We start from the raw sequence: 14,515 nt of genomic DNA on the forward strand, positions 1-14,515 counted from the left end.
GTTGGTGGTTGCCAGATGCCCCACGGGCACTTATTTTTTAGGAAATGGGACTCTTTTTTTTCCATTGACATCAGTCCTGGTAAAAACCTTATTTGGATAACAGGACGGATTACTTCAAATCCCAGCCAGACTAGGCATTGCTTTGAGGATGATGTTCTTGGTACTGCCATCACTACACCTCAGCCAGGCCTCCTGATGATTAATTCACCTTAGATGCTTAACAGAGGTGGAACAGGGGACAATTTCTTTGCCTGCCCTGTTTTGGTGGCTTCTGGAGACAGAGGATGATGCATTCTTAATAACACTTTCAGGCTCTCTTCAGCACTGTTAGCAATGCCTCTCATCCCATGGCAGTCATGGTTGTGAGGCTGGAGAAACTGCGGGACGATTTCAGTTATGTATGTTGAGATTTATTTTGTTAGCAATGGAGTAACAGAAAACTGGGCATTCTCTAGGGGGGAGGGGACTTTAGAGTGGATAACATTAGGAAGTAAAAGATTGGTACATGCAATGAATCAACTAAAGTATGTTGCTTTTCTTATAGTTAGTGATAGATCAATCGAATGCTGTGAACTATTAGCAGTTTTAGGGTCCATGAGATCTTGCGCATGATGTGTGAAAAGGCAGGTCACAAGGAGTGGGGTACATTGTGCGCCAACATGTGTGACCTGCATATCATTTTACAATGATAACTTGTGTAGTAATAAGTCACATCGTAAAATATCCAGTGGCCTATGGTCCCCGAGCAATGTTCCTAATCAATATTAATTACGCACCTTTCTATTTATGACCCCATGTGATTTTCTACAGACAAAGGGGTGGAGGCCCTAAAGGAAAAAATACTGCTGCAAAAATAAAAATTCTCCTATTTTGGAAGATATCTTGGTGAGCATGCTGTGGTACTCTGGATACATCTCATTGCAGATCTTTAAAAGGAGAGACGGCTCCTTTAACACACACCCTAACTGAAGTTCAGAAAGATTTTTCAATGCACAACATTGACTCTCCTCACTAAACTTTTTTCTCAGTTTCTACATAATCCAGTCATTGTGCCAACCACCAGATTACGGAACACATGCCAGTTTGCAAATGGAGTTTGGAAAGGAATATGTAAAGGAGGCAAGGAGACCAACTGCATTGCCCCACACACGCTTGGGGAGCTGAGAAGGAGCTGGTTGTGGTGTTTCAATCCCCCGCCACCACTATCACCACAGACAAGTGTTTACTTTGAGTTTATTATCTGATTTTGATCATTTTATTTGTTCAGAGATTGATTTTACACTCTTTTTATTTAATTTGCCACATAATAAGTGTATACGTTTAATCGCTTATTTGAATAGCGGAACCTCTTCCATACTCCAGTTATTGTTCCCCACCAAACAGAAACGTGAAAGTCCTGGAATACTTCATTCAAGCCCTTTCAGATTGTCAGTTGACAGACTTAGCCTTTTTAGCAAATGTAAATGAAAATCACACTGTAACGCATATAATTTCACTCTATTTTTAAAAAGAAACCACTGAGAGAACTCCTCCCCCCAATGCTCATTATTGAAGAAGGCTGGTGTGTGCACTTCACATGCTTGCTGCAGTCCCCTGTGGGTGTTACCTTGTGGTCAGTGGGTGACGTTAGTGGTAAAAGTGACAATTACCAGGGTGAAATTGGGCAGTGCAGGGTTAAAGGGGGATGCAGACTCTTAATAATAGTTTTGGTCACCTGCACTTATGTTGTTTTTGTTTTTAATTACCAGGAAATGTCAAAACATATCATGAAAAAATGTTGCACCTTCACATTCCTAGGCATCAATAAATTAATCAAAGAGAGTGTTCAAGTGCTGCCATAATAAAACATAATAAAACAGCATGTACTGTTGTGGCATTCTTTTTGGTATGTTCAGTGTTTTTTTGTTTTTTTTGGTTTTGTATAAATGACTTCTCATTTTGTGTGTATTTCTCTCTTTCTTACAGGCATATCATATTATTTTACAACTCTGCCTTTCCTTGTAGCTGCTGAGGCAGGCTTTTTTGAGAATTGGACAGATGAGACAGAAATATTGCCTCCAAATGCATTCCCTAATGACTTTTGTAACAGTTATGAAAGCTGCAGTTCATCATTTCCGAGTGCAATGGGCAAATGGAAATTATATTTTAAGGTAAACTAATCTGATTTTGGCATCTGGTAACGGATTATATGGAGAATTGTCCTTTTGTCTTTTTCAGTAGTAGAATTATGAAGGCCTAGGGAGTGCATTCAAAACATTGCCGAAATCATGAACTGTGCTCAACAACAGGCACTGTTAAAAATAGATAATTGTATATTTTAAATCTATTATACCATTTTCACATAATTTTTATTAGTGACATGTTTTCATATTAAAACAGGGTTTGGAGTCTAGCATCTAGGAGTTGGAAGGGAACATGCTACTAACAATTATTGTGTGAAATTAACATAGCGTTTGATAGCACAGAAATACAATTATATTGAGAAAATATGAGAATATTCCGAATTACCTGGCTGGCAAGAGTTTTGCTCTGGAGGAACAGGACTCTGATTGGCAGTGCCCTGAGGATTAGAGTCTCAGGGACAGAAGGCACTGTGTTCAGGAGGGCCCCAGAGGATGGGGTCCTTGAGGATACATCATGGCCGGGGATGGTGGCCTGACTCCCTCCTTCTGAACCACAAATTCACCAAGGTCTGGTCGATTGGGTCTCAGGGCTGAAATCAGCTTAGAGAGGGAGGCTGCAGGCCCCCAGCCACACTAAATATGTCCCATGTCCCGGGAGATGGGGTCTCTGGGGTGAAATCAGCTGAGAAAGGGGGTAAATGCCCTCCTCTCTAACTGAAAATGCAGCAGGCCCTGAATGTGATCTCTGGGTTGAAATCAGCTCAAGAAGTGGGGCCCATGCCAACTTCCAAGCTAAAAATTCCATGGACGTCCAGGGATTTTGTTCCCAGGGCCAAAAACAGCGTGGGAGGAGGGCCCCGTGCAAGGCCTTCTACTGCTCTTCCAATCAGGTGATACCCTAGGGCCCTGACTTGCCCTGAATAAGTTTAAAAATCAGAAGGTCAGCAGTCTTGTTTTAAGATTTTACTCTTGATCTGTGGTTCAGTTAAAAAAAAAATACCGCTCTTGGCCCCAGCACCAGGCCAAGAGTTTCAGGGTATCCCTGCCCTGCCGCCCATATGGTTTTTTTTAACCTTCCTGAAAGGGAGTTATAAAATGCTTGCTGTAACATCTTTGTTGATGTTGTGGCAGCCAATTTGATCTGTCGTGTCCATGCATTCTCCACAGCATGAGATATATGTACATTTTGAATCTTTATTTAAAAAAAAAAATATTGAATGGATTTACACCAAATCGCAAAAAGTATGTTTTCTGGATCGAGATCTAGCCTTCTGCCAAATTTTGTGTAATTCCATTCAGCTGCTTTTTGTGGTATCGGTATTCAATTTTAAACTGCAGCTTAAAACAAAGTCCTGTTGCCAAACTATCTGAAAAAATTTGTCATCCTAATTATAAACTATTCACACATGGTTTCTTTCAACAATTACTATCAACAATTACGATTTAAACTGCAAATGTATAAGGTGCAGATGTTTAATTCCAGACGTTTATTTTTGAAGAATGTATAATGTATGGGTGAATCACTTTAGGTTGCAAAGACACTTTATAGTCCCCACACCACGTTATGCCTGCGCCAAGTATAATGTATGCAAGAGAGGCGTTCCCCCCATTAGAAGGAAATGCAAAAATGTGCAGTGGAATCTCGTCATTTTTTGCTGCATTTTTTAACACCTGCATAGAGCAGGCATTAATAGGAGGCACACCATCATTTATAATGGACCCTCATGTACCATACAGGATTAGTGCCAAAATGATTGGTGCTAATTCAGCAAAGTACAACAATAGCATCAGAAATGTTGATACTATTGTCCCTAACCTGAGCCACGGTGCGCCGTATGTTTAATATGGTACACATGGTGGCATTAGGGGGGTGACAAGGGGCACCAGAAAAGTGGGGCTGCATATAATGCAGTGCCACTCTTCTTAAATGGGGGGTCTCTGTTTCTTACATGCCTGAATATCAGAAAAAAAAATAATATCTAATAAATGTGGGTGATACCACAGATATGTTTCATGTTCAGCATGTTGCATGAGGTTGCACCCTTTAGTACTACAGTGGTTATAGAAAAGTGGGTCTAGATGTACCTTTCTCAATACCTTTCGATATGAAAGCATTTAGTAAAGTGTCATATTCATTGAATGATGTGATCGGTGATATAATCAAATATGTCATTAGTGATGCCATTTAACTTTTCATAAGTGATGTAATATATGAGGTCATAAGCAGTGTGTGGCCAGGGCACAAGTTATAGTTAGTCGACTAAACTATAACTGCCATTTTTTTTTATTGTTTATAGTTATACATATTAGTGTGTGACTCTTTCAATACCTAACTATAACTGTGCTTTAGCCTTTTTTCCAGTAAATTTCGAGATTATTTTAATCATATTCATCCAATTCCTCAGCTTGACATGGTCTTTGGCTATTCGCAGTGGACGACTGTCCCATGCCCATCCCCCATGTTTGGCCAGTTGATAGCTCTGTGGTCAGCTTGCTACCCCTGACCTCCTCCTGCCTCCCCTCTATCATCAATCAGCATTTTCCTATCACCCCCTCCTAGACTGTATGTTTAATTTGTTGCCTCTACCAGCCTGCCTCTGGTGTCAGCTTGCTTTCTCTGGTTGGGCACCTTTCCCATCTGTTCTCCGTTCTCTGCCTGTGCCCTCCCTCCTGCCCTTCATGGTCAGTTTGCTGCCCCTGAATTTAGAGTATACCCTCTGTGGTCAGCTTGCTGCTCTAGCCCTCTTCACCTCAGCCCTAGATTATCTGTGTGCTTGACTGTGACCCCTCCCATTTGCTTCCTGTGGCTCGTAGTGCTGCCTATGCTGGTCAGCATTTTGTGGTCAGGTTGCTGCCCCTGACCCTTACTCACTGCCCTCTGTTCTCTTTGTGTGCCGTCTGCACCTACCCCCTCCCTCCTCAATCCATGATTCATTGTGTCCACAATTCTTGTTCCAACACCGAGTAATTACCTTATGCATGTGTTAACACATGTGATAAATAGAAGACTGGGTTTTTTAAACTGTCACCTCTTTGTAAAATAACGGTTCCTATTGCTCTGCATGATGCATCTGTAACTATTATAAACTTATTTGTGGTATCGGGGTGCCGTAAAATTGGGGCTTGGGTATAGGCACATTTCAAGTCCTGAAAGGCGGTCTCCGCTGTCTTCGTCCAGCAAAAACCCTTTTTCCAGCTTTCTTTTTTAAGAGTCTGGGTAATATGACTTGTTTAGGATGAGCAAAGTCTACGATGAATTGCCAATAAAAAATAGATAAACCTAAGAAGCATTGGGTTTCCTTGATGGAGGAAGGAGATGGCCAGTCTAAGATAGCCTGCACCTTTTCTGGATCCATGGCAATGCCAATTTGATGGATATGATAACCAAGGTATTTCTCCTCTGCTTTACAAATTCACTCTTTTTGGGTTTACAATACAGATGGTTTTGCCAGAGTCTTTCTAGTATTTGAAGAACATTCATAGTTTGTTGCTCTGGATGGAGGGAATATACTAGGATATCATCTAATTATATAACCACACTTTAATTTAGGAGATCGGAAAACACAGAATCCATGAATCTCTGGAAAATAGACGGAGCGCTAGTCAAACCAAAACGCATTACTTGGTATTCAAAATGGCCCAGAGGAGTTTGAGAGGCAGTTTTCCACTAACCTCCCTATTTGATTCATAGGAGATGATAGATTTCCCTGAGATACAATTTAGTAAACATTTGGGCTCCTCTGAGTATTTCCAAGATATCTTTAAATAGAGGTTAGGGATACCTATCTTTAATAGTAATCTTGTTCAATCCACGATAGTCTATGTAGGGATGTAAATCTTTTGTCTTTTTTCTGTACAAAAAAGGGAGGAGCCCCATCAGGTGAAGAAGAGGGAGTAATCAGTCCACTTTATACATTTTCCTCTAGATATTCCTTAAGTGTTTCTTTTTCTGATTCTGATAAATAGTACATTCTTCTGAAAGGAACCATTTCTCTGGGCTCCAAAGGAATAGCACAATCACATTCCCGATGCAGAGGCAGGGCAAGCTTCTCTGGTCTCTGGAACACATCTGCATAACCTTGATATTGGCTAGGTACCCCTTACATGGTGTTAATGGAACAAACTACCTCCTTATGAGGTAAAACCAAACTCCTTGGGGAGCAATAGGTTTCTTCAGGATAACAATATTGTTGGCAAAATTGGGATGAGAGTGAGATGGTTCTTGTTTCCCAATTGGTGTAAGGCTTGTGTTGTGTCAGACAGAGGATACCCAATATCATCGTATGATTGAGGGAATAGATTAAGTCAAAGCTGATATTCTCATGATGTTTCCCAAATTGTAAACAGAGGGAAGACGTGGTGTCAGTAACTGGTCCTGAGTCAAGATGGTAACCATCAACCGTGTGGACCTGTTCTGGTGTTTCTATGGGGATACAAGGGATTTCCTTTTCTCTAGCCCATATCTCATCAAGTTATATTCCACTGGCTCCACAATCTAGTAATACAAATACTTTCTCTTCCCGATTGTTAGGTAACTGTAATCCAATGGGCAAAACAAATAGGGCTGTATCTTTTAGTAATGCTTGTTTTTAGATTGTTAGTTTGAAAATGCCACCTTTAGAAAGTGGGCATTTTCTTGCTTAAACCATTCTTTTACTCTGCCTGTTTGTGGATTCCCTGTCTGGGTCAGACTGACAGTTGGGCTGTTTGTGAGTCTCCGCTAGACAGTGACACAAAGGGGATGTGTAACCTGCATATCCAGGTGAGCTACCTGGGCTAGAGTGGAGTAAGGAGTGGTGTTAGACTTTTCATCCTAGGCGTGGTCTCCCTTAACTTTTTGCCTCTGTTCCCCAGGTTGTTGATGTGTGCTGGATTCTGATTTTGCTGTTTTTGTTACTCTGGGCACTATACCACTGCTAACCAGTGCTAAAGTGCAAGTGCTCCTTTACAAAATGTGTATGTAATTGGCTTATCCATGATTGGCATATTTGATTTACTAGTAAGACCCTAGTAAAGTGCACTAGAGGTGCCAGGGTCTGTAAATCAAATGCTACTAGTGGGCCTGCAGCACTGGTTGTGCCACCCACATAAGTAGCTCTGTAATCATGTCTCAGACCTGCCATTGCAGTGTTTGTGTTTGCAGGTTTATCTGTAAATTCGACTTGGCAAGTGTACCCACTTGTCAGGTCTAATCCTTCCCTTTACTTACATGTCACACACCCCTAAGGTAGGCCCTAGGTAGCCCCAAAGGCAGGGTGCAGTGTATGGTTAAGGTAGGACATATAGGGGGTTATTCCAACTTTGGAGGAGGTGGTAATCCGTCCCAAATGTGACGGATTTACCACCAGCCGTATTACGAGTTCCATAGGATATAATGGACTCGTAATACGGCTGGTGGTATATCCGTCACTTTACCGTCACTTTTGGGATGGAATACCACTTCCTCCAAAGTTGGAATAACCCCCATAGTGATGTTTGTTGTATGTCCTGACAGTGAAACATTGCTAAATTTGTTTTTCACTGTTGCAAGGCCTGTCCATCTCATAGGTTAACATGGAGGCTACCTTTAAATCTGATTAAAAGTGTAGATCCCCTTTTGGAGCAGATGGAAATGTGGAGTGTGAGCTCACAATTTAGATTTTTTTTTTTTGTAAAGTTGATTTTAAGATAGTGTGTTTGAAAATGCTGCTTTAAGAAAGTGAGCATGTTCTTGCTTATACCATTTCTGTGACTCTGCCTGTTTGTGGATTCCCTGTCTGGGTCAGTTCGACAGTTGGGCTGATTGCACCTCACAATAGACAGTGGCACAAAGGGAGCTGGGGTGTAGTCTGCAGAGCCATCTGTGCTAGGAGGGAGGGGAGGAGTGGTCACTTACACCTGATAGGGCTGTGCCTGTCCTCACACAATGCAGTCTCCAACCCCCTGATGAGTGTTTGGGGCCTGGCCTGGGCAAGGCAGGATTTCACATTCAAAAGAGACTTAATTTGAAGTAGGCCTACTTCAAAGGAGAGATTGGGAATAAGAAGGGCACCCAAAACCACAGACTTTAGAACACATCTGGAAACCAAGAGGAACTTCTGCCTGGAGAAGAGCTGAAAAGCTGAGGAAGAATAGCTGCACAGCCTGTGACTGTGCTTTGTGGAGCTATCCTGCAGTTGCTGCTTCTGGCAGAGTAAGAGGGCAAAGACTGTACTTTATTTGTCTTCTATCTTGAGAAGAAATCTCGAAGTGCTTGATTTAGAGTTTGCCTCCTGTTGTTTGAAGTCTCAGGGACAGCAAAGACTTCTCTCTGGAATCACTTGGAGTCTCTGGAGAGTCTCCTACGCTGCCCTGTGGTGCTTATCCAGTTCCTTGGACCCTGAAAGGAGAAGCTGGCAGCCTAAGAGGGGGAAATCCACGCACAGAGCGCCGTGCAGGGAAAAGATCGATGCAACTCCGATCTGTGGCTGAAGAAACGACGCGCTGCCGGCTCTGCGACTGAAAATCGACGCTCACCGGAAACGCGACTGAAGAATCGATGAATGGAGCTGGAGAAACGACGCGCAGCATCGCTGACGGAGGCTGGGAGATCACAACCCATGCTGCGTGGCTTTCGGATCATCATGTGGCTGGATTTCTGATGCAAACACCGCTGGCCAGCCCAGACCGGAGAGTGCTGACCGTATCGACGAATCGGTCTCCTGCAGAGAAGAAACGACACAGCCCAACCCGACGAAAGGAGAAATGATGCAAGGTCCCGCTTGTGAGTGGAATTGACGCATTGTAAGCCCTTTTTGACACACACTCTCCCGTGCGGGGTTATTTTTGATGTTCCCAAGGTACATTTTCTCACTAACTGTGTTAGTGGGTGTTTACAACTACTTAAAGACTCTTTTTGATTTTTAATTGATAACTTGACTTGTGTATTGTGGATTTTTGTCGTTCTGGTCTTGTTTTGTTTAGATTCATATTTTCTATTTTTCTAAACCTGTGTTGTGTCATTTTGTAGCACCTAGCACTCTGAAGTTAAGCATACTGCTCTGCCAAGCTACCAAGGAGGTAAGCAGGGGCTAGCTGAGGGTGATTCTCTTTTACCCAGACTAGAGTGAAGGTCCCTGCTTGAACAGGGGGTAAACTGACTGTCAACCAAAGACCCCATTTCTAACAATTGGTCACTTATATCTGAATGGACTGTGCATGCCCTCACACAATGCAGTCTCCAATGCCCTGGTGTGTGTCTGGCCCTGGCCTGGGCTAGGCAGAATTTTGTGAACAAAAGATACTTTCCTTTGAGGTTTGCCTACGTCAAAGGCAGAATGGGGTATAAGTAATGGACCCAAAACTCCAGACTTCTGGAACGAAGGGAAACCTCTTCCAAGGAGATGATCTGAAGAGCTGAGGAGAAGTGCTGCCCATGCCTGTGACTGTGCTTTGTTGGGATATCTTGCAGTTGCTTCAACTGCCTGTGAAAGGGGACAAAGATTGGACTTTGTTGTGCATTCATGCTTGCGAAGAATCTCCAAGGGCTTGAACTGAGATTGCCTCCTGTTTTGAAGTCTCTGGGCCATCAAAGACTTCTCCTACCAGTACCAGGACTTTCTGCTGAGACTCTTGCCCTGCCAATTGATGCCCAATACAGTCCCTGGGCCCTTGAAAGGTGAAGTTGGCAGAACAAGGACTGAAATCCATGCCGTGCGGGGACATTTTCGATGCATCATCTGCAAATCGGCTGATAAACGGCATGCCACCAGCTTCACAGCTGAAATTGATGATCCACCTGCATCACTGCTGGGAGATTGATGCATTGCGGCTGGAGAAATGGTGCAACACCCGCTTGCGGCTGCTGATAATGACGCAAACTCCACACAGCATGGTTTTCTGACACTGTGCATCCAGATTTCTCACGCATTGTCCCTGGGCATCAAAGTCATCATGAACCTTCATGGATCCGAGGTGCCCTGTCCTGAAATCGACGCATCGCTCTCTTGCGGAGGAGAAAAATGATGCATTGCTAACCTGATTGGAGAAGAAATGATGCACAGCCTCACTTGTCAGTAAGGTATCAACGCATCACTGACTTTTCCAGCGCACGCTCGAGTGTGTGACTTTATTTTTTATGCTAACCAGGTACTGTAGGAGGCTGGCCTGGTGTGCGGTGGGTACTTATGGTATTTACACCTTATACCAGGTCCAGTTATCCCTTATTAGTGTTGTGTAGTCAGTGTCTAGAAGCCAGGCTCTCTAGTGGTAGCTGTGGATGAGCATCCTAGGTTTATCTAGGAGACATGCAAAGCTCATGCAATACCACTCAGTACTCAGATACATGGAAGAAATCACTCAGTGTTACAAAAATAAAGGTAATTTATTTTGGTGACACAAATACCAAAAATACCATAGAGACTATACTCCCTTAGGAGGTAAGTGATACACAAATTCTATACACTAGTATGCAGAAATAGGCATACAAACTGTTAGAAAACAGTGCAATTAGTTAAAATCACAATAGTTAGAAATGGGCTTGGGGGAGCACAAACCATATACTAAGAAAGTGGAAAGAAAAAGTTGGTCTCCCACCTAGGCAAGTGTAGTGTGTAGAGGGGAGGTGGGAGTACTAGGGAAACCCAAAGGTAAGTGCCAGAGCCCACCCTGGTGCCCAGAAAAACAGGAGTAAATCACAGTATGCTTCTCAGAACACACAAAGAGAAGTAAAGAAGAATAATGCAAGAACTAGAAGAGACTGCAAGACACCAACAGTGGATTCCTGGACAAGACGACCTATGGAAGAAGGGGACCAAGTCGTAGAAGCACAGAAGAATCCAAGAAGAGCAGGAGCCCCTGCTAACCCAGATGAAGGTGCCAAATGTGAACCACTCGTGAAGAAGAAAAGTCAGCACTGCACCCAGGAAGACGGAGTCAGGTTTCTAGAGGTTGCAAGTGATTTACCACTCTGGATGGAAGATTACAGTCGGGTTTGCATCGTCGGTGTCCGTATACAAGGCTTGGCACACTCAAAGCTCACGATTAGCAGAAAAGGGAGCTGCCGGGGACCAGGTGGACTCTACACAGGAGGCAGAGTTAGAGGGGGCCCTCAGCGACACAGAGAGCTGATAGAAGACCAAGCAGTGCACCCAGGAGTCCCACAGGGACAAGAAAGTTGCAAAAGAGGCCCACACAGCACTACAATAAAGGCTCCTACGCCTCCGGAGAACCACTAGGAATCACTGCGTCACACAATAGATTGCTGAGGGCCAGAGCTTCAAATTGCATGAAGATTTAGAAGGAATGACGCCAACAAGCCTTGGAAGCTGCAAAGGACACGGTGTACAGAGGTAGTGTCTTGCATGGGGAGGCAAGCTCTCACCTCCACCAAAGGTGGACAGTGGGAAGAGAGGACTATCTGGACCACTTCAGTCCACCACCTGTGATGCAGGATCCACACAGCTCAGCAGAAGGAGGGATCCACGCGGCCGGTCGTCGTTGGAGTTGGTCCCTGTAGAAGCAGGGGAGTGACTGCTTCACCCCAAGGGAGATTCCTTTGCCCTTCTGATGCAGGCTGAAGATGGGCTGTCCTCAGAGGATGCATGACCAGGGAAATGTTGCTGTTGCTGGAAGGAGCCGGAGATACAATGTTGCGGAAGGAATCTTGCTAGTTTGTTGCCAGCTTGTAGGTTCCTGAAGAGTCTAGATGCAGGTTCTTCGGTGAGAAAGTGGAGGATGCTGAGGATTCCTGCTGGAGTCTTGTAATCCGAAATCTGAGGAACCACCCAAAGGAGAGACCCTAAATAGCCCTAAAAGGGGAATGTCACCTAGCCAGGTGAGGGCTCTGATGTCATCTGCTGGCATTGGCCTCTCAGATGCTCCTAGTGTTCTCTGCCAAGATGGCAAAGTCCAGGGACCCTCTGGAGGAGTTCTGAGCACCACCCATAGGGTAGTGATGGACAGGGGAGTGGTCACTCCCCTTTCCTTTGTCCAGTTTTGTGCCAGAGCAGGGACTGGAAGTCCCTGAACCGGTGTAGACTGGTTCATTTAAGGAGGGCACCAAATGTGCCCTTCAAAGCATTTCCTTTGGCTTGGGGAGGCTACCCCTCGCAAGCCTGTAACACATATTTCCAAAAGTAGAGGGTATAACACCCCTCTAACAAAGGAAACCCTTTGTTCTGCCTTCCTTGGCTCATGCTTCTCAAGCAACAGAGGGCAGAAACCGGATTGGGAGGTGGCAGCAGCTTGGGCTGCCTGGAAACCCTCAGAAGGCTGTAATGGCAATACTGGTGGTCCTCTAAGGATCCCCCAGAGTACATGGAATCATTCAATCAATGCTTGCAAAAGCCTTGGGGTACGATTCCAACATGTTTGATACCAAACATGCCTATGTTTGGAGTTACCAGTATGTAGCTGGACATAGGTATTGACCTATGTCCAGTACATTCGTGAAATTGCGTCCCCACACTCATGAAGTCTGGGAAAATGGGCCTGAAGTTTGTGGGGTCACCTCTGCTAGTGCAGGGGTGCCCTCACACACAGGTACTTTGCACCCTGCCCTCTGAGCTAGAAGGCCTGCTATAGGGGTGTCTTATATGTGACCTGGTGAATTGAAAATGTCAGTGAGAGGGTGCTTGAACCTTTTCACGCAGGCTGCAATGGAAGTCCTGCAGAAGCCTTTGCATGGGCTCTCTATGGGTAGCAAAATATATTCTGCAGCCCATAGGGATCCCCTGGAATCTAAATGCCGTTGGTACCTCAGTACCATATACTAGGGACTTATAAGGGGGCACCAGTATGCCAATTGTGGGTGAAATACCAAGTTTTGGGAGAGAGAGCATAATCACTGTGGTCCTGGTTAGCAGAATCCCACTGAACACAGTCAAGCACATTGACATCAGGCAGAAAAAGGGGGTAACCATGCCAAGACAGAAGGTACTTTCCTACCGGTACTTTATGTAAAATCAAGATTTCCATTATTTTGAATGGAGTAAGACTCTTATACTTTTGAAAATTTATATCTTGCCTTGTGTATGTTAAATTTTTGTTGCTTTGATCTTATTTGATTTAGATAAATATTACCTATTTTTCTAAACCAGTGTGGTGTCTATTTTGTAGTGTTTTCACTATATCACTGTGTGTGTTGGTACACGTACTTTACACATTACTTCTGAGATAAGTCTGACTGTGTGCCAAGCTACCAAGGGGGTGTGCAGGGGTTATCTAAATGTGTATCTCCATTGCCCTGACTAAAGTGAGGGCCCCTGCTTGGACGGAGTACCAACTGACTGCCAACCAGAGGCCCCATTTCTAACAGCTCCTCACCTGAGGGCTCCTCACCGGTTCCCTGTCCAGCAAAGATGCCTCTTGAATCTGCACAGACATGCCTACAAAGCCCTCTACAACTCCAGACCTGCCTATATCAATATCGACCAGAGAATTCTGCACATCCTCCCTCGCCCTGCCCCACATCCCCAGTATCTGTTACAAGTGCTTCGGCTGACGATCCTTCTCTGACCTCGTCACCAAGTCGTAGAATGACCTCCCCCTTTATCTGTGCACCTCTCCATTTCTGATGGAGTTCAGAAAGCATCTCAAGACTTGGCCCTTTGACTTCCATCACCATCGGCTGAGGCTCAGACAAACCCCTGAGCACCTGGAGATCTCCTGAAGTGACGAGTTATGCTATACAAGACCCCTTGAGTGAGTGCTTACTGCTTTCGTCTCCCCAGTAGGTACTTCTCAATTTAGAAGGATGCCATTTGGATTGGCCTTAGTGGCTGCCGTGTTTCAGCGTGTCATGGAGAATATTTTGGAAGGGATGGGAGGTACTGTAGTATTTCAGGATGATTTTTTAGTGTTAGGGAAGACAAAAGGGGAACACAATCATAATCTTGAGATTTTGTTGAAAAAGTTACAGGACACAGGCATAATGGCTAATAAACTGAAGTGTGTGCTAAAAGTTAGTTCCATTAAGTATTTAGGGCATCTGCTTTTTCTGGATGGAGTTGGCAAGCACCCGGATTTGATAGAAGCTTTTTTAAAGGGCCCACTCCCACTAGCAGAGACCATGTCTCATCATTTTTAGAGGTTTGCAAATTTTATTCAACGTTTATGTAGAAGTTTGCTGCCAAATCCGAAGGTATAAGATCACTATTATGGAGGGGGACAACGTTTCGTGAAATGAAGGAATGTCAAAAAGAATTTGATCAAGTTGAGGAAAAACGTTCTTTGAGGAAAAATCTAATGCCATTTGATCCAAACAAATAATGCTTTGTTCCTATAGATACAAGTCTTTCTAGGTTGGGTGTTATGATTACCCAAGTGAGTCAAGGCAAAGAATGCTCTATAGGTTTTTCTTCTCACACTTTATGCCCTAGAGAGAAAAAAGTATTCTGTTATCGAACAAGAGCTGTTAGCCTGCTGTTGGGTGG

At 44.1% G+C, this 14,515-nt stretch overlaps 1 protein-coding gene across 1 annotated transcript in view; it reads left to right on the forward strand.

Annotated features, from left to right (window-relative positions):
- The window catches only part of LOC138295315 (protein LEG1 homolog), a 73,784-nt gene that overhangs the window by 21,117 nt on the left and 38,152 nt on the right, over positions 1–14,515 (forward strand). Inside the window, exon 3 of the mRNA XM_069233534.1 lies at positions 1,966–2,150. Coding sequence (XP_069089635.1) covers positions 1,966–2,150 — 185 coding nt within the window. The remainder of the gene's footprint in view (positions 1–1,965; positions 2,151–14,515) is intronic.

This window comes from Pleurodeles waltl, chromosome 5 (assembly GCF_031143425.1).
Source record: "Pleurodeles waltl isolate 20211129_DDA chromosome 5, aPleWal1.hap1.20221129, whole genome shotgun sequence".
NCBI lineage: Eukaryota > Metazoa > Chordata > Amphibia > Caudata > Salamandridae > Pleurodeles > Pleurodeles waltl.